Here is a 20,714-nt window from a genome sequence, read left to right as displayed (position 1 = left end):
CAGCACAGACAGGAAACCTAGCCAGATGTTGTTCTTCCAGAACAGGCCGGTCATAAAACTGAGCAAATCCATTGAGGCTGACCAGAGCTGTGTCATAAACACCACGCAGCCAAGCTGTTCATTAGAAAATATAGCAATACATACACAATTCATAAATGCAGACAGGAACATGACATCTTAACAATAAGTAGATATTTGGATGAGAAATGTCATACTGATGAAATTAAGACCATGTATGATCACCCTATCACATATAGAATATAAGATATCGATAAGATATTCCCTGTGTGATAATGTATTCATGTTTAGCATCTTTTGAAGCCAAATCACATGCTGAATGATAAACTAGCAGTTTAAAGAATGTAACCATTACATATTTCGAGATATTGAGAGTGGCATGACTGTCCACAAAGGAGGTCTTGATATTTGTCATAAACCCAGGACAGCCCATTGCCCTCTGTTTTAATTGGTCAGGGGTATCCGCCAACGCCCCTTGGATCTTAGAGAAAAGCTTGCTCAAACTTTGTTATGGGAGTTCTCATGGTAACATCAAGAAGGAACATCTATCAAGTTTGAGAACCGATCACAACTGGCTCAGCTTCTGAACTCTGATAATACTCAGGACATTGAATGCAAGTATTCTCATTTCTCAATTCTACCTTATTTTTCAAATTGCTGAATTATGTCGCTATTTCTTTGAAACACCTTTTTCTGTAAATATATTTACTTGCACCAATTTTAACCTTTTTATTATTAAACTTTATTTTGAAAAGTGTTAATCTTGTCCCTAAGGTCTTAATGCAAACTAACAAAGAACCTGTCTCTTGAAGAGTGCTACTGTATAGAATAAATCCTCTAAACATTCCTGTCTGTGGTGACAGTGCGTGTTACAGACGATTATTCTAAAATCATAATTTGTATTTCTAAAATTAAGAATTTACCCGTGTGGGTGGTGGCAGTGAAAGGGTTAATTGCTTTATTAGCCTGGTGACAATCGCTCTCAGCCTGCTGGCATTTAGATTGTAGTCCCGCAAGCTGGAAAATCTTTGTGCAGGGTGCAGCTGAGAGTGGCATTGTTACGCAAGTGAAGGCAGGGTGTGAGATTGGCTGGTCCTTGGTCACGAGTTAGTGAGAAGGGCAGGGATCTGATACCCACCAACGTCACATATGGGTCTGTCCTCTCTCTCTTCCACTATCCACTCTCCTCTCCTCCAGTGGGTGATATGGTTCTACAAGAAAGCAAATCCTCATTGTGTAGTATTCCAATTAAAATGTATTCTATAAAAAAAGTAGTAACTCACATTTAAATTTGATTACAGCAGCATCATAAACCATGAACTTCCGGGATTGTCCGAAAACCAGAAGTGATGTACCCAACTCCTTCCCGACTAGTTGCGTCACAGCCCATGTGACTTCATCAGGGCAGGAGTTAGGTACATCACTTCCGGTTTTCGGCCGATACCAGAAGTTCATGGTTTCTGATGCTGTTGTAATCAATTTTAAATGTGAGTTACTACATTTTTTTTATGTAATACATTTTATATGTGATCACATCACTGAATTCAATGACATTTGTACAACGGATATTATTGGACACACTGAATTTGTTAAATTTATTCTGTAATGGACACTAGTATATTGTTTAACCTATTTTTGCTTATTTGCACATTTTTGCATTATTTGCAGTATTAGTGTTTTTGGTTACAATACCCAGGAGGGGTACAATTTTAATGGTGGATTGTGAAAAGACATAGGAATTTTATTCTTTATTTGTGTTATTTTGCACATCTTGATCAGAAGTTCATTGCAGCACTGGCACTTTGAGTACATAGTCAGTAGGTAAAATATTATTATTATTCGCATTATTCAATATCTACCTTGAGAAATCAGACACATGCAATATTACTATTTGCGATTCTTTATATAGTTTCATAGTTTCAATATTCTTTTCATTTTTGAAGCATTGCACCACTTCAATCTAGATATTATCTTCTCTGTAGTTATGTCCCTTGAAATTCACATAAAATATATGCTATTTATGATGACAATGTTATAATATTCCATAAAATTGGACTAGCCTCCAATAATAGAGAATAGAGAAAGTTCTATGAATTTCTGAATCCTAATCTTGAGAGATCAGACACATGTAATATTACTGTTTGCAACTCTTTATATAGTTTCAATATTCTTTTAGTTTTTGAAGCTTTGCACCACTTCATATTTGTTAACAATTGTATTTTATATGTGGGTACTTACACATTAAGTTGAAAGCAGCTGCTTCTTATTTCCTATAATAAGTGGTAGCGCATAGAATTATATATCTACATATTCTATAGATTGATGAGGTGTTCCCTGTGGTTATATATGCAGGGCAATGAAGTAGGAACTTTTATACAGGCAATGAGAAATTCATGAATAAGGGAGATAATAAATGAAAGTGAAGAAAGAAAAAATTGAAACTGACATTAGATGGTTGACTTGTATCATTACTTTTATTTCCTTGTTTCCTCCTTTTGCTCCCTTGGTTACAAAACCCTCTTCAATAAGATTGCAGAATCTTCATGGTTAGGAAGGGCATTGAGAAATTTCCCTTATGGCCTCAATTTGGCCGTCTGTGCCGGCATCTGTGGAGCAATTTATATGCAATATTTTAATATATAGGCTGGTTCGTCCTTGTTAGTAAGCATCTTTTATATATGTGTATAAACATAGCCTTGTAGAAATATAGGAGGAGCTATAGAGTGCTAAATATAAAAATATGTTTACAATAACTTTGTTTAACCACTTGACCTTTGGAAGATCTACCCCCCTCCTTCATGACCAGGCCATTGTTACTTTAACTCACAATTGCGCAGTCATGCAACGCTGTACCCAAATGAAATGAATGTTGATCACCGCTAGGTTTTTTATTTTTTGTGCTATAAAACAAAAAAAGACAGCAAATTTTATAAAAATAAATAAATAATAATAAAAAAAAAAAAAAAAAAAAAAAAAAAAAAAAAAAATATATATATATATATATATATATATATATATATATATATATATATATATACATACATACATACATAGAGCTTTCTGCTATAAAACCTATCCAATGAAAAAAATCTAATGTCTTCATAAATTTAGGCCAATATGTATCCTACTACATATTTTTGGTAAAATAAAATCCCAATAAGCGTATATTGAAAGTTATAGTGTCTACAAACTGTGGTGTATATATACTAGAATTTTTTTTTTTTTTATACTAGTATTGGCGGCGATCAGCGACTTATAGCGGGGCTGCGATATTACTGCGGACAATCTGACACTAACTGGCACTTTGTAGTATCAGTGTCACAAATACAGTGATCGGAGCTAAAAATAGGCGCTGTCACTGTACTTGCTAGGAAGGGTTTAAAATCTAGGGTTAAATGTGTGCCTAGCCAGTGTTTTTGTGTACCATGTGTGCTGCTTTCACTAAAGGATGTGATGAAAATCTGTTGCATCCCCGCTGTCAGGGTGAAGCTCTGCATTGTTTACATATGCAGAGCTCCGTCCAGCCTCTCTCCTTGACAATCAGCGGGTACTGGCAGACATCCATTGACCGGCACCCGCTGATCAGCTTCTGCTGTGACTAATCACTGCAGAAGTGGCGTGCTGGTCCTCTACCCAGAAGCACAGAATCGCATATACAGTATGTGTGTGTGTGTGTGTGTGTGTGTGTATATATATATATATATATATATACAGTGGGTACGGAAAGTATTCAGACCCCCTCAAATTTTTCACTCTTTGTTATATTGCAGCCATTTGCTAAAATCATTTAAGTTCATTCTTCTTCCTCATGAATGTACACATAGCACCCCATACTGACAGAAAAACACAGAATTGTTGACATTGTTGCAATTTATTAAAAAAGAAAAACTGAAATATCACATAGTCCTAAGTATTCAGACCCTTTGCTCAGTATTTAGTAGAAGCCCCCTTTTGTTCTAATACAGCCAGGAGTCTTTTTGGGGAAGATGCAACAAGTCTGTCACACCTGGATTTGGGGATCCTCTGCCATTCCTCCTTGCAGATCCTCTCCAGTTCTGTCAGGTTGGATGGTAAACGCTGGTGGACAGCCATTTTTAGGTCTCTCCAGAGATGCTCAATTGGGTTTAAGTCAGGGCTCTGGCTGGGCCATTCAAGAACAGTCACGGAGTTGTTGTGAAGCCACTCCTTTGTTATTTTAGCTGTGTGCTTAGGGTCATTGTCTTGTTGGAAGGTAAACCTTCGGCCCAGTCTGAGGTCCAGAGCACTCTGGAGAAGGTTTTTGTCCAGGATATCCCTGTACTTGGCCGCATTCATCTTTCCCTCGATTGCAACCAGTCGTCCTGTCCCTGCAGCTGAAAAACACCCCCACAGCATGATGCTGCCACCACCATGCTTCACTGTTGCAACTGTATTGGACAGGTGATGAGCAGTGCCTGGTTTTCTCCACACATACCGCTTAGAATTAAGGCCAAAAAGTTCTATTTTGGTCTCATCAGACCAGAGAATCTTATTTCTCACCATCTTGGAGTCCTTCAGGTGTTTTTTAGCAAACTCCATGCGGGCTTTCATGTGTCTTACACTGAGGAGAGGCTTCCGTCGGGCCACTCTGCCATAAAGCCCCGACTGGTGGAGGGCTGCAGTGATGGTTGACTTTCTACAACTTTCTCCCATCTCCTAAATGCATCTCTGGAGCTCAGCCACAGTGATCTTTGGGTTCTTCTTTACCTCTCTCATCAAGGCTCTTCTCCCCCGATAGCTCAGTTTGGCCGGACGGCCAGCTCTAGGAAGGGTTCTGGTCGTCCCAAACGTCTTCCATTTGAGGATTATGGAGGCCACTGTGCTCTTAGGAACCTTAAGTGCAGCAGAAATCTTTTTGTAACCTTGGCCAGATCTGTGCCTTGCCACAATTCTGTATCTGAGCTCTTCAGGCAGTTCCTTTGACCTCATGATTCTCATTTGCTGTGACATGCATTGTGATCTGGAAGGTCTTATATAGACAGGTATGTGGCTTTCCTAATCAAGTCCAATCAGTATAATCAAACACAGCTGGACTCAAATGAAGGTGTAGAACCATCTCAAGGATGATCAGAAGAAATGAAAAGCACCTGAGTTAAATATATGAGTGTCACAGCAAAGGGTCTGAATACTTAGGACCATGTGATATTTCAGTTTTTCTTTTTTTTTTAATAAATCTGCAACAATGTCAACAATTCTGTGTTTTTCTGTCAGTATGGGGTGCTATGTGTACATTCATGAGGAAGAAGAATGAACTTAAATGATTTTAGCAAATGGCTGCAATATAACAAAGAGTGAAAAATTTAAGGGGGTCTGAATACTTTCCGTACCCACTGCATATATACAGTATGTGTGTGTGTGTGATCCTGCACAGAACGGCTGCCCTGTGGCAGTAAATCTGCTATAGGGCAGTTGGCAGGTGGTTATACGTTCAGTTTTGTTTTTGTCCAATGTCCTCACACTCTCCTGAAGGAGTGAACGTTGTTCATGAAGCACGTAGAGAGTTGCTACATCAGTAGTAAAGAACTACATGGTAGATACAGTTGGAAAATCTGAAGAGAGAGAGAGAAAAAAAAAACAAGGAATCAATATTATTGCATAGTTTTAGTATTCTGGTTAAATGGCTTGCTAACATATACAGACCTGCTATACCATATAGTAGACTGCAAGCAAGATGGTAGCCACAAGAGTTCTTACATTTTTGGTTTCATTCACATTGGCACTCTAGCATTTAGCTGTTCTAAATGCAGACGTGATCTGAGACCTATCACCAATTTTTATGCTTCCTTAAGACTTTTACCCTTGTTTAGATGTTCTGAAGTTAAAGCAGTTTTAGATGCATTTAGTAGTTTATACATGCATTTATACATGTTTTAGAGCAGTGGTCCTCAACTCCGGTCCTCAGGGCCCACTAACAGGCCAGATTTTACTAGAGTACTGCAATCACTGAGCAGCAAATGATATCACCTGAGATGGATTTCAGTTATCTTGCAAACCTGGCCTGTTAGTGGGCCCTGAGGACCAGGGTTGAGGACCAAGGTTTTAGAGTGTCTAATCAGATCCTGAACACACAGAATTTTTTTTTCTGTAAAAACAGCTAAACTGACTCTACCTAAACACAGGTGAGAATGTTTTAATAAAAAAATCATTACATTTATAAATGTCCTTAATACAGTGATGATTGAAAGTTTGGGCACCCCAGGTAAATATTTGTATTCATGTGCATAAAGAAGCCAAGGAAAGATGGAAACGTCTCCAAAAGGCATCAAATTACAGATTAGACATTCTTATAATATGTCAACAAAAGTTAGATTTTGTTTCCATCATTTACACTTTCAAAATTACAGAAAACAAAAAAAATGGCGTCTGCAAAAGTTTGGGCACCCTGCAGAGTTAATATCTTGTACTGTCCCCTTTGGCAAGTATCACAGCTTGTAAACGCTTTTTGTAGCCAGCCAATAGTCTTTCAATTCTTGTTTGAGGTATCTTTGCCCATTCTTCCTTACAAAAGTCTTCCAGTTCTTTGAGATTTCTGGGCTGTCTGTCACACACTGCTCTTTTAAGGTCTATCCATAGATTTTCATTTATGTTGAGGTCAGGAGATTGTGAAGGCCATGGCAAAACCTTCAGTTTACGCCTCTTGATGTAATCCCCCATGGATTTCGAGGTGTGTTTAGGATCATTATCCATTTGTAGAAACCATCCTCTCTTTAACTTCAGCTTTTTCACAGATGGCATCAAGTTACCATCCAAAATTTGCTGAAATTTTATTGAATCCATTTTTCCTTCTACTCATGAGATGTTCCCTGTGCCACTGGCTGCAATACAACCCCAAAGCATGATTGATCCACCCCCATGCTTAACAGTTGGACAGAGGATCTTTTCATTAAATTCTGTGCCCCTTCTTCTCCAAACGTACCTTTGCTCATTCCGGCCAAAAAGTTCAATTTTAACCTCATGGGTCCACAGAACTTGTTTCCAAAATGCATCAGGCTTGTCTAATATGTTCATTTGCAAAGTTCAAATGCTGATTTTTGTGGTGAGGATGTAGAAAAGGTTTTCTTCTGATGACTCTTCCATGAAGACCATATTTGTAGAAGTATCTCTTTATAGTGGAATAGTGTACCACAACTCCAGTGTCTGCCAGATCTTTCTGGAGGGATCGTGCAGTCAAACGTGGGTTTTGAATTGTTTTTCTCACAATCCTGCGAGCTGTTCTGTCTGATATTTTTCTTGGTCTTCCAGATCTTGCTTTAACTTCCACTGTTCCTGATGACTGCCATTTCTTAATTACATTCCGAACAGAGGATATTGACATCTGAAAACGCTTTGCTATCTTCTTATAGCCTTCTCCAGCTTTGTGAGCGTCAACTATTTTCAGTTTCAGTTTTCTAGACAACTGCTTAAAAGATCCCATGGTGCTGATTGTTGGGGCAAGGTCAGATGAGTCTGGGCATTAAAAACCTTTGAGATTGACATCACCTGGTCTTCCCAGACGATGATTGCGAACAATCCATGACACTGGCAAGTGTCAGCCTTGCAAAGGGGGCAGTGCATGCTATAAATTCTGCAGGGTGCCCAAACTTTTGCAGATGCCATTTTTTTGTTTTCTGTAATTTTGAAAGTGTCAGTGATGGAAATAAAATCTAACTTTTGTTGACATATTATAAGAATGTCTAATCTGTAATTTGATGCCTTTTGGAGATTTTTCCATCTTTCCTTGGCTTCTTTATGCACATTAATACAAATTAATGTGCCCACATTTTCGTTCAGCACTGTATGCATATACTGAAAGTGTAGGGTTGACAGTGCCAGTGTAAAGGAGGCCAAAAAAGTAAAAGTAACAGCTGGTCTAAAATAGTAGCCTGAGTTTCGCATTGCTGTAATGTGTATGCTGTAGTTAAATTATAAAAAGCACAGTTTCAGACAAAATTATTTCTTCTTTTTATTTTTTGTAAGGCGTGGGAGAAGAACTAGATCCTCGTCAGGTTTTTGGCTTTCCGTTACTCCACTGGTAAGACTTGAAAAAAGATTTTTGGTGCTGTCTGTGTCCCCATTGGAAAGATACCCCATTATTTTGTCCTTCTGACTCCTTGTCACTGGGAGAGAAAGTTAAAGAAAATCTCTCTGGGGCGCACAGAGATAAATACAATCCCTATGGTCTGAATTCTTCCACACACAACTCCAAGCTACAAAAAAGAAAGAAAAATGGAGGAGTTAGGCTTTAACATTCTTCTCACAGGTGATAAAGTATCGAAGTATTCCATTACAGCAATGAGGAATTTGGGCCACTATTTTAGACCAGCTGTTACTTTTACTTTGTCATGCCTGGCAGACTTAATAACATGACATTTTTAAAGGTTAGGTTGCTGTTATCTGCTATGCACAAATCTTGTCAGTAAGCTGACTCTGGAGAAGCTTTATGGCTATGTGTTATAGCTGATGATGGGGACACATAGCTTCGTAAAGCTCATATTTTATTACACTGGTGCTGAATTCCAGTGTCAAAGGAAAACATTTAGTGTTAGAAATAATGGAAATAACTGAGACATCATTACACAAATTCCATAGGAGTAGAGAGGACAGAAGCCAGTGTTGCGGAGGTTTGGGCATCCATTGGCCCATACATTTTAATTTATATATATATATATATATATATATATATATATATATATATAGTTAAAGTGGTTGTAAAGGCACATGGTTTTTACCTTCATGTATTCTATGCATGAGAGTAAAAAACCTTCTGTGTGCAAGTGCCCCTCTCCTAAAACTTACCTGAGCTCCCTCTCGATCCAGCGATGTCCACAAGAGCCTTGTCTATTCGGTAACTTGCACTCCTGATTGGCTTTTGGCAGCAGCGGGAGCTGTTGGCTCCCACTGTTGTCAGTCACAGCCAGTGAACAAATCAGGAGATGGAGGGGGCAGGGCTGAGCTGCGGCCCTGTGTGTGAATGGACACACAGAGCTGTGGGTTGGGAGCGTGCCTGCTTGGATGCCAGTAAAGCAAGCTGCTTGCTGTGGGGGCACCCAGCAGGAGGGAGGAGCCAGGAGCGCTGGTGTGGGACCCGAGAAGAGGATCTGGGCTGCTCTGTGCAAAACCATTTCATAGAGCAGGTAAGTAGGACATGTTTGTTATTTTAATAAAAAACAAGGCTTTAAAATCACTTTAAAGGGGTTGTAAAGTCAGTTTTTTTATCCTAATGCATTCTATGCATTGACCACTTAAGGATCGGAAGGATTTACCCCATTAATGACCAGGCCATTTTTTGTGATTCGACACTGCGTTACTTTAACTGACAATTACGCGGTCGGGCAACGCTGTACCCAAACAAAATTGATGTCCTTTTTTCCCACAAATAGAGCTTTCTTTTGGTGGTATTTGATCACATCTGTGGTTTTGTTTTTTGCGCTAAAAACGAAAAAAGAGCGACAATTCTGAAAAACAAAAAACAATATTTTTCTGCTATAAAACATTCCCAATAAAAAAAATGTAAAAATCAAATTTTTTCATCAATTTAGGCCAATATGTATTCTGCTACATGTTCTTGATAAAAAAAATAAAATCTCAATAAGTGTATACTGATTGGTTTGCGTAAAAGTTTTTGCGTCTACAAAGTAGGGTATGGATTTATGTAATTTCTATTTATTTATTTTTTACTAGTAATGGCAGCGATCAGCGATCTTTTGCGGGACTGCGACATTGCGGCGGACAGATCGAGCAACTAACTGACACTTTTGATACTTTTAGGGGGCCTCAGTTACATTACTACAGTAATCAGTGCTAAAAATATGCCCTGGTACTGTACTAATGACACTGGCAGGGAAGGGGTTAACACCAGGGGCGATCAAAATGTTAAATGTGTGCCTAGGGAATGCTTTCCAACTATGTGGGGTTTGTAATCAATCACCGGATGAAAACAGAGGCTTGTGTTCCTAAATAGGAGGAATACAGGATCCCTGTGTTTTTCACTGACAGAGCAGCGGTCTGCCGTGTTTACATCTGTATGGCTGAATTTGAATCCCACAGACATTGCATGTGATTTGCATAGCAGATTTGGACAGTGATTGTGGCTTAAAGGAGAGTTTAGAGTCCAGGACTACACCTAGGACCATGACATGCGGGGATAGGGTGATAGTTGTGCCATCGATTTTGGCAGAGAGATCAGGGGAAGGGACACGTGGTGGAGGGAAAATTATGAGTTTGGTTTTAGATAGATTGAGTTTGAGGAAGTGGTGTGATATCCAGACTGATATATCTGCTTGTAAATTAGTGATACGTGAGGAGACTATGGGGGTGAGCTGAGCGGTAGAGAAAAACATTTTGGGGTCTTCAGTGTAGAGATGGTATTGGCTGACCCAGAGAGGAGGTGTAGATTGAAAATAGGAGAGGTCCAAGAACAGAACCTTGGTGGACCCCAACAGAGAAAGGAGGAGGAGAGGAGGAAGGAGAATTGTAAGTAACGTGAAAGGTTCGCTTGGATAAGTAGGAAGAGAACCAGCGATGAGTACAGTCACGGAGACCAAAGGCATAGAGTTTTTTGAGGAGGAGGGGGTGGTCAACTGTTTTAAAGGCAGCAGAAAGGTCCAGGAGTATGAGCACAGAATAGTGTCCATTGGATTTGGCCATTAGTAAATTGTTTGTTAGTTTTAGGAAAGAAGTTTCTGTGGAGTGTTGAGGACGAAATCTAGACTGAAGGGGATCAAGAAGGCTATTCTCTGCAAGGTGGTCACTTAGTCGGTTGTAGACCAGACGTTCAAGGAGTTTGGATGAAAAGGGGAGCAAGGAAATGGGGTGTAGGTTAAGATTGGTTGGGTCCATTGATGGCTTTTTAAGTATAGGACTGAATAGTGCATGTTTTAGAGAGTTGGAGTGGATGCCAGAGGAGAGGGAGAGATTGAAGATGTGGGTTAGAGAGTGTAGAATAGAGGCAGAGGGTGAACGTAGCATTAGCGAGGCAACAGGATCCAGAGGACAGTTGGTTAGCTGGATGTTAGCAAGTAGTTTAGCAACCTCGTCTTTAGTGGTGGGGTTGAATAAGTGCAGTAATAATTGTACCTGTGGGCATGAAGCGTGGAGGGTATCTGAACAGCAGAGATCTCCTCACAAATTGAATCAATCTTCTGTTTGAAGGGATTGGCGATCCCCTGGGCAGTGAGTGAATTAGTGGGTGGAGGCTGAAGTAGAGAGTTGAAGGTAGAGAATAGTTGACGGGGACAGGATGATAAGTTAATGGCTAGCGTGCAGGGGGGGGGGGGGGGCTACGACCTGTCTTGCACTCGGATGATCGGCTCATTAGGTAAGTACTTCTCTGCTCTTCTCATCCCTAGATAAAAGCCTATGCAGTTTAGGCATTGAAGCACAATGGGGGCTAGATAGCGCAGATAAAACCACTTTATTAACTATAAAAATAATCAAATTGTACTTACAATAAAATGACTTGATCAGGACATATCACCAAAGTACAATATTCACTTGATCACCAGTTCTCACCACCAGTTGCCAAACAGTCTCTCTCTCACTGTGAAGCCAGAAATACTAGAGCAAGCAAGGTAAGATGTATTCACTGATGTTAACACTGGGAGAGCCAGGATGGAGGAGACGTCTACTCATGTTCCAAAATGATAATGGAAGGTACTGGAATGGTGTCCTTGGTAATAAATTGGTCAATAATTTGTGGAGGTACCATTTTCTCACCATGGCACAACTCTGGTCCTTCTGTTTACCGGCTTGGGACATCACAGTCTTTCTCCCTTCTGTTTCTCAGTATCCACATAAGTGAATCCATGTTACCCTGCTTGCTATCCTATTGCTGGCTTCACAGTGAGAGTTTGTTCAGCAACTGTTGAGAAGACCTAGTGGTCCAGTGGATATTGTATTTTGGTGATATGCTCTTTCATTGTAAGTGCAATTTTCATTTTATATTAATTGAAATGGTTTATTTTGCACTATCCAGTGCCCTTTGTTTTTATTATGCTTCTCTCGAACGGGAACCTTTTAGTACATCTGGCAGATGGGAATATGAAACCCATGACACTGTGTTTGTGGCATTGTTAATGTTATTATAAAAAATGTTTTTAGAAAAATGCGAACCCATGCGATCAAAGAAAATTTTAATTGTGTCTCTTTACTGGACTTTTTGTAAATTTTATCTTGCCAAAGAAAAAATATCCCACTCTTCACAATCACACCTTATTCATGTTATCAGTTTTCGGCAGCACCTATATTTGTGAGTGACTATTTTCAAGGATGAAGCACACAGAGGGCAAAATTAGAACCAAAAAATCTGATGAGCACATTGAGAATTGCTACTAAATCCATCTAAACCAAATATTGATGTGTTAGTTTATCAAAAACAGTGTCAAAAAGTGCACTATTTTTATGTTGCTCTCTTTTACTTTTATAATAAAAAATATGACAAAAAAATTAAGTTTTTTTACTTATATAGGTACATTACCTATATCCGTGATCGTTAACTTGTGATGTGCCTGATTTCTTCTCATTGGCTATCCTTATTGTTACTGTATTTTATGTGTGGCCCAGGAAGGTGAAAAGGTTGGACACCCCTGTAAATATGCTCATTCTGTACCGGACACATGAACGGTTTCTTCATGTACCGCTAACTTTACTGATTCAAATCAAAACTCTTTCTATTTTCTAGGATCTGGGCATGGAGTCTACATCTCTGGATGATGTTCTTTATCGATATGCAAGCTTTCGGAATTTAGTGGATCCTATAACACATGACCTTATCATCAGCCTGGCGAGATATGTACACTGTCCTAAACCGGTAGGTACCTACTACTTTAGTAAAACTTCATCCAAAAACAACTTTTCTCTTTCGTACATTGACGGACACAGCTTTATATCTTTATAACCGTTGGGTTACCCTCTAAAGGAGTAGGACACTAGGCAGAAAATAAGTCTAGCTACGCCCATGGGCAGTCCTAGGGGGTATACTCCCTCTCTGCTATAGGGACTCATTTTTTTTTTGCCTAGTCAGGAGTAAGGACCTAGTTCCTTGCTGCGATCTCCGGTCCTGGCAATGTTTTTTTTTTTTTTTTAACTAGAAATTTTTTTCTCCTGGATTTTTCCTGTGAGATCTACAATCAACTGCCTGACTGGGCAATGGGCTGGATAATCTAGATCCAGTGGCCACCCCAGTCTGGCCAGCGAGCGCACGCAGACCTGCCTGGTTCCTGGTATGGTGAGTAGCTGTCCCCCCTCTACCCCTGGAGGGTTTTGGGGTGGTTGTGGGCCCCTCCCTGGGACAGTCAGGCACCCCCTTGTCATCTGACCCCCCATCCGACCCCCCCCCCCTTGACCATTTCCAGATGGATCAGACAGACAGTGATTCAGGCTTCCATCCATCTTTGCTGTTCCCACCCCTCATGTTTAACACTGCTTTGGGACGTCCCAACAGTTATGAAGATCTGAAGCTGTGTCCGTCAATGAACGAAAGAGAGAATGGGATTTTTGACTTACCGTAAAATCCATTTCTCTGATGTTCATTGACGGACACAGTACCCACCCCTCTGTGGAGTTGTAATTCTTTTGACACTGCTTGTAACAAAACTGAGTGCCTATAGCAGAGAGAGGGAGTATACCCCCTGGGAGTGCCCATAGGCATAGCCAGACTTTTTTCACCTAGTGCCCTACTCCTGTAGGGGGTAGTATAATCCAGTGGTTATGAATATCTGAAGCTGTGTCCGTCAATGAACATCAGAGAAATGGATTTTATGGTGTGTCAAAAATCCAATTTTTTTAGTGTAGTTTGCATCAGTCATATTAGTTTCTCCAGCCCCATCCAGAGAACCACTGAATTTAATATGCAAATAGCGACTTTTGATTTTGACTGACATTGGGGGGGGGGCTCAGGTCCCAGGCATTGCATTGTGAAATGAGGCCAGGGGGAGTGCATATTCTTCATCACCAGAAAGAAGGGACACAATGATGCACTCCGATGTGCACTGTAGTAAATAATGTGAAAGTATGCAGTATCTGCCGACAGCTTATGCTTATAATTCATCCTGATGCCTTTGGAGTCCTTCCCAACTACCAAAGCTTTATTTTAAGAAACAAAAAGCATGATGTGCTTCACTAAGCTCCAAATCCTTTACATAATTTCAATTTTTTTTTTTTACTCTCTTTTGAATGAAAAGAATGAAGATGCAATGAACCACAGTTAGTAGCACACCTTGCAATACTAGGTAATCAAAACTTTACCAAAGTGACTCCATGGGACAAAACAGATAAAATACAACTTAATAATATTATTGAGGACCTGGAGAAGGTTTAAACATTGATTTGCTCTATTTTGTACCTTGGTGTCACAGTACAGATTTCACACACGTTGAAAGGCGTGGTTCTACTATGGATTGTGGGGAACCCAGCACAAGTTCTGAAGGAAGCAAATGCCCAACCTGTTGAGTTTTGGTTCTCTTTGTATGCCTGCGGTGCAGTGTGCAGTGCAGTGACTTGGATGTTCGGGGCTACCAGTTATCTGATAGTAAACTCCCTTTCACATTATAAAATTGTCATCGGACAAATAGCTTGTGGTTTAGTACCTTGCTTGGGATGCCAAAAACTGCACCCCTAGCAATATGTAATAAGTAATGCATGTGTGTTGAGGCTGATGCTGCACACTTAAATGGAAGAATATCCTTTCACTGTAAGTGCATTTTCTGCCACATACTGTCAGTGCTTCAGGCACTTTTTATCAACGGTAATGGGTCTTGCAGAACATCCTGCAGAACAGACAACACAATGGATTTCTTTTTTGGAGTTCTATATTTAAGGGAGCCAATCAGATCACAATTTACTATATTTCAGCCTTTATTTTTTAATAGAGTGGAACCCTTGAAATTAATTTCTGGTTTCAGGGAACCCATGCTAATATATCTACTGCTCCATAGTACATCAGTATGGCAGTAACTAGGAAGAATTCTTCTTTCTTTTGTGCTCAATTAGAAGAACCCGCTTCTTACAGATAGCTAAAAAGATCATTATATTCAGTGGTTACTTATCAAAGAGGCAGTAATTGCTAAATGCTTAAGGAACCTCCAGAAACTTCTGAAAATACCCTTGCTGAGAAAAGCTGATCTAGTTGATTGACACACTTTTTACATTCACCTTTGCTTTGTTGGAAAAACAAACATCATATAGGTATATGTATTATGTATTTAGTAAAAAAAAAAAAGCGAAATGTTTACACCAAAAACATCATTATAGCAGCACATCGTTTTTTTTTATGTATTTACAATATGTCAAATGCAGTAGGTATTGAGCTTGTTAGATGTTTCACACATGTATCATTTATCTCATACTTTATTTTAGCAAACATATGGTTTACAGGGCTTTTAACAGACCCCTCCATGTATAATTCTACAAAGCTGCATGGTATTTTTAGACTGGAGAATATAGCTGTAACCTGCAAGCTGTTGCAAACTGTCAAGTGAAACAGGTTCTGCCAGTCACATACAAGAATATACTGTATGCAGATGTGGGTGTTACTGTGATCAGGGTGTATGACCCCAATTTACTGCAGTGATGCCATTTCGAATATGTACATGTAACAATTGTATTGTATTATTCTATAAATAGAGAATTGTGGTGAATCGTGCGTAGCTCAGTCCACACCCTGGAGTATTGTTAGGCCCCATTCGCTCTTAAGCTATCTATGGGCATTTTTCACTGTGGAGCAATTCATTCTCAGTGATTGTACAGTGTATCGCTTTTTGAGTACATGTTACTCATTTCGATACATTTATTCTCATTAGGTCCATTATTTAACCAGAATGTATTATTTTATAACAAGTATTCTTCTTCTTATTATTTTCAATATTATTATCAGAGTGTATGGTTCAAGTTATATACACTGTACATATAACACATATCCATTTTGAGCTGTATTTTATGATTATTATTTTTTTAATATATACGGTATGTATTCTCATAAGATCAATCATTTACAATATCTAATAATAATTATTATTATTATTTTTTATTATTATTATTATGAATACCTATTTTTTTTTTTTTTTTTATAAAACTGTATAGTTTAGTGTTCATTTTCTCATATTCGGCTAAAGTTTTTGTGTAATAATTTTGACACATCCAATACAGTACTATTGACTCTCTGGTTTTAAATATGACCCAGTGGGGGGGATATTATATTCATATTTGACTGATATGGAGATCATCTTATGTTCTTTGTACCCCTGATGAACGGGGAACGCTTTGGCTACTTTAAGGATTGTACCCCTGACTTTTATCAGAATAAAGTTGTATCTGGACCTCTTAGCAGTGGTGTGGCTCTTCAGTTTGTATATTTGTTGTATGCATCCTCAAATGTTGCAGCAGCACTAAAGTCTTCTTGTCATGCAGCTCAGCTCCAATTACCAGCAGTGACTTGGCCAGAGTTGCAGCATTTTGATCACTATTGCAAACATATGAGCTCTGGGAGGGATAGCAGAGAAAGTTCAGCTGCCGAGGAATAATGTCAGTGCTTCTGATGTGAATTTTTAGGATGAGTTATTCCACAGTGCCTGCAGTTACAGAAATAAGTGTAGGCTTGTTTTTGGACTTGTACATACAATTCTACAAAAAAAAAAAAAAACAGGCAATGTTGGCTACTTGTGAAAACCTACCCCTTCTTTGTAATATTCCTTACAAATAACTGGTGCTGCGCAACCTAAAGTAGAACTATATCCAAAATGAAAACAAAAGTTTTGCCTAGAGTAGGGCAGGGTTATAGCCCCTGTCATTTTTTTTTTCTCTGTCTGTGTTCCATTTCAGAGATTTCCCTTCACTTCCTGTCCCATAGCCAAACGCGAAGTGAAAGAAAATACCTACAAATTAGGAGAATCCATTGGGGACACCGAGCTCACCAGAACTAGTGCCCCCATTGGAAGATTTTCCTTTTTTACTTTTCTGGGGGCATTATACTGGTTGTTAAGGACGCCATCGGGCTCCATCTCCTTAACCACCTGCCAGTGTCCTTAACAACCAATGAATAGCTGTTTTTTAAGGAACTGGCCCAAATGGCATCCCTAACAACCAGCTATTCATGGTTTTATGCGCTACATGCAACACATTTAAATGTGCTATGTATTTTTTTTAAATGCACAGTGCTTTGTTTTAAGCACTACAATGAAAAATGCATGTGTATGGTGCAAAAGTATACCTGCGCTGCTAACAAAGCAAACTCATAAATTGAACTCAATAAATATAGTGTATAAATAATCTGTGTAAAGTGCTAGTGCTCAACTTGAAATACACATTTCTATATCATAAATCCCAATCACTATATATCAATCAATATAAAAATTCAATAAACACAAATTTTATACACGTGAAAATAATAAATGTGAATAAAGTATTTCAATAAAAGACGTGCTTAAATAGTGACAGTCTTTGTGCAAAACATGAGTCCAAAGTGCTGCGTGCTCGTAGAACAAGTGCCCGTGCTCTTTCTACATGGGTAGGTGCTCCCCTCCTGGACCCCTACTCACCAGAAGCCAAATAATACACCGCTTTCAGAATATCCTTAGATAGGACGAGCCTTATTGGACCATCAACTCGATCAGCTTTCTTGTAGATCATATCATCCAGGTATTGCTCAAAAAAATGGAAAGAGAAGTATGTAACCACTTTATTCGATGCACACAATACAAGATACACTTACAATATGGCAAAGGTTAAAACGCCTAAAAAATCATCCCACGGGTTGCCAATCCAAACGGCTGTACTCACTCCCCGTGTCCCCGTATGTCGGAAGGTGGATGTAGTCGGGCGTAGTACGTACTCGGACGAACGGCTTGACGCGTTTCGCTCCGCACACAGAGCGTTATCAAAATATTGCTTTTGATAACGCTCTGTGTGAAGTGCTAGTGCTCAACTGGTATACTTTTGCACCATACACTTTATAAAGGTACACCATCTTTTATACCAGCAGCAGCCCATTATACAGTGGTATCAGAATAATTGTAATCCTCAGCGCTAGCCTATAACCCTTAATGAAAAATGCATGCATTGCAGCATGAAAGGGTCCTAAAAGAACGATCTTCACACCATATAACAGTCTAACCCATCTCTATCTTCCAGGAAAAAAAAACATCTCAGATGAAATACTATTTTTCCAGAAGTTCCAGGCACCTGTTTCCTAGGATTGCCCCCCCCCCCATATTTTTTGGAGTGCTTATAACAACATATCACATTCCTGGTAACATGCCTGACTTGTCACCCCAGGACTTATCAACATCTATTTGACTACTATTCTCTCCTATCCCAGACCTAATCTACCATTATGAAAAATGACTACATACACTGTTTACAGCGGTACAATAGGTAATAGCCTTTAAATGACATTCTGTCCTGTTCTATTCTACCAGGTTCTTACCAGAATGGACTTTCTGATGCTTATGGAAAAAGTCTTTAATACAGTTCATTAATCTCATGTCGTGTTTGCATGATAAATGTTTCTATATGTAACAATGCTATCCGAGCCACTGTTGACCTTTATGTCATTAAGTTTAACCTTGGTTGTGTTATTCTGTATTATGTATTTATTACTTTATTATTCACATGCTGAACTTTTAAGTCTGTGTAATGTTATTAGGTGTTTTTTCTTTCCTAAAACCACCAAAACACAGATTGTAAGCAAAAAAATAAAATGTGTCCACTACTTCCTGATATGGAGGAACACATAAAATTCACCTTTTCTCTCCACAATGTTGAACTGTATTCCCGAGTGGTTACTTCCCAAGCTGAGCAGTCTAGCAGCAGATATGGACAGCAGAGCAGCACAGACTTTTTGTGGTTTTTACTGTTTTAAGCTACTCCTTTGTTTTTCAAGGCTCTCTACAGATATTTTCTCAAAAAATGGGTTTAACAAACTGCAGCATTGCTGCTGTGATGATTGTTCTATGAAGATATCTATTACTGCACTCTGTGTAAAGCATACCTGAAATGTCGCATGCAAGCACAAAATGCTCTTCAGAACCAATGATTAAATGCAGACTGTTCCTGGAAACTGAGCAAGAATTTAAAGGCAAAATTTGCCTTTTTAATTAAGTAATTAACAAAGTAATTAAATTAAATTGAATACATTTCTTAATTAAATTAATGAATTTAATTAAGTAATTTAATGCTTTCAAAGGGCCCCAGTGTGTAAAAAAAAAAAAAAATAGCTACACGATTTTCAAATCATGTCCTTTGTAAGGCCAAGACCAACTTTCCCAAAGTTTGCCACAAAGTCCTAACCAAGGTGATCACCCATGTCCTGCCCAAGTTCTGGGATGCGCCAAGCACTAGATGCTCACTCCAAGTATCTCAGGAGCAATCTCGCTTTCGTCTTCCAAACCCACACAAGCACAGTGTGCTCTCCCTCATCCTTTTCTGCTGTAGGATAGAGAGTTTGCTCTGTGCTTACTTGGGTTTGGAAAATGGAAGCCAGCTTGCTCCTGTGATGCTGGAAGTGAGCGCCTATCATTTGCAGCATCCCAGAACTTGGGCAAGACATTGCTGATTATGTCAATGGGAGTTTCTGTAGCAGGCTTTGGGGATGTTCATCATGGCCTACTGGTTAGGCATTAAAACTAAAGACGCTATTTGAAATCTACACAGCAATCTTTTTAATGACTTGGGGCCTAGAGACAGTATCACTATACTTTACTGATATATATAGTGATATATAGTTTAGTAAAAAGGTAAACTTTTAGGTTCAGGAAAACTAGATTGTCTGTCAGTGTTTTGAAGAATAAAATATAAAAAGGGTAGCAACAAATATTTTTGGAGATTACTTTTACAACTGAGTGCTGCCAAAATGGAAAAATAAAATGCAGTGTTTGTATAAAAGGGGCATTGCACAATCCAACCCAGCAGATTTGGGATTTAAATTTAGCAAAGAATGTCAACAGTAATCCTGTTCAGTGTCTTGCAGTTAGTATGTCAAGTGTTTTTATCACCCATGTGTTCTGCGCTCATATGACTCTTCCTTTGATTCTGAAATGTCATTCCGTTCCTAGGCTCAGTTTTAAGTTCCTGTTTTCTTGCAGTCCTGCACCTTTCACTACTACTGAAGATGTCCATCTTTACATACCCTCACTCTACAGAAAGACCCGGCAGTGTTCAGGAGGATTATGGGATTGCACACCCCAATAACACCCATCATACCATAAGAACATGCAGTACCTGAATAATAAAATAAACATACAACAAGGATTGTGACAAAATTTAGGCCTCGGCCCCTTTATTGGGTTTAAATCAGTTTTACCACTTCAGCCCTGGAAGGTTTACTGCCTTCATGACCAGGTCGGTTTTTGCAATATGGCACTGCGTATTTTAGCTGACTTTTGCATTGTCGTCTGATGCTGTGCCCAAATAAAATGTACGTCCTTTTTTTCTCCACAAATAGAGCTTTTATTTTGTGGTTTTTGATCACCTCTGCGGTTTTTTATTTTTTGTACTATAAACCAAGAAATACCGCCGATTTAAAAAAAAAAAATCAAAACCATATTTTTTAGTTTCTGTTGTATAACCTATCCAATAAAAAAAAGTAAAAAATCTAATTTCTTTATCAATTTAGCCAAATATATATTCTGTTACATGTTTTTGGTTAAAAAAAAACCCAATAAGCATAAAATTTATAGCTTCTACAAACTATAGGAATTTTTATTTAT

At 38.9% G+C, this 20,714-nt stretch overlaps 1 protein-coding gene across 1 annotated transcript in view; it reads left to right on the top strand.

Annotated features, from left to right (window-relative positions):
• The window catches only part of LRRC75A (leucine rich repeat containing 75A), a 524,863-nt gene that overhangs the window by 131,284 nt on the left and 372,865 nt on the right, over nt 1–20,714 (top strand). Inside the window, exon 3 of the mRNA XM_082246071.1 lies at nt 12,695–12,823. Within this exon, the coding sequence (XP_082102197.1) occupies nt 12,695–12,823 (129 nt within the window). The remainder of the gene's footprint in view (nt 1–12,694; nt 12,824–20,714) is intronic.

The sequence above is a fragment of the Pelophylax lessonae genome, assembly GCF_965119305.1.
Source record: "Pelophylax lessonae genome assembly, chromosome: 2".
Lineage (NCBI taxonomy): Eukaryota > Metazoa > Chordata > Amphibia > Anura > Ranidae > Pelophylax > Pelophylax lessonae.
Note: the sequence above shows the minus strand (reverse complement) of the source record. Positions and strands in the feature narration are given on the sequence as shown.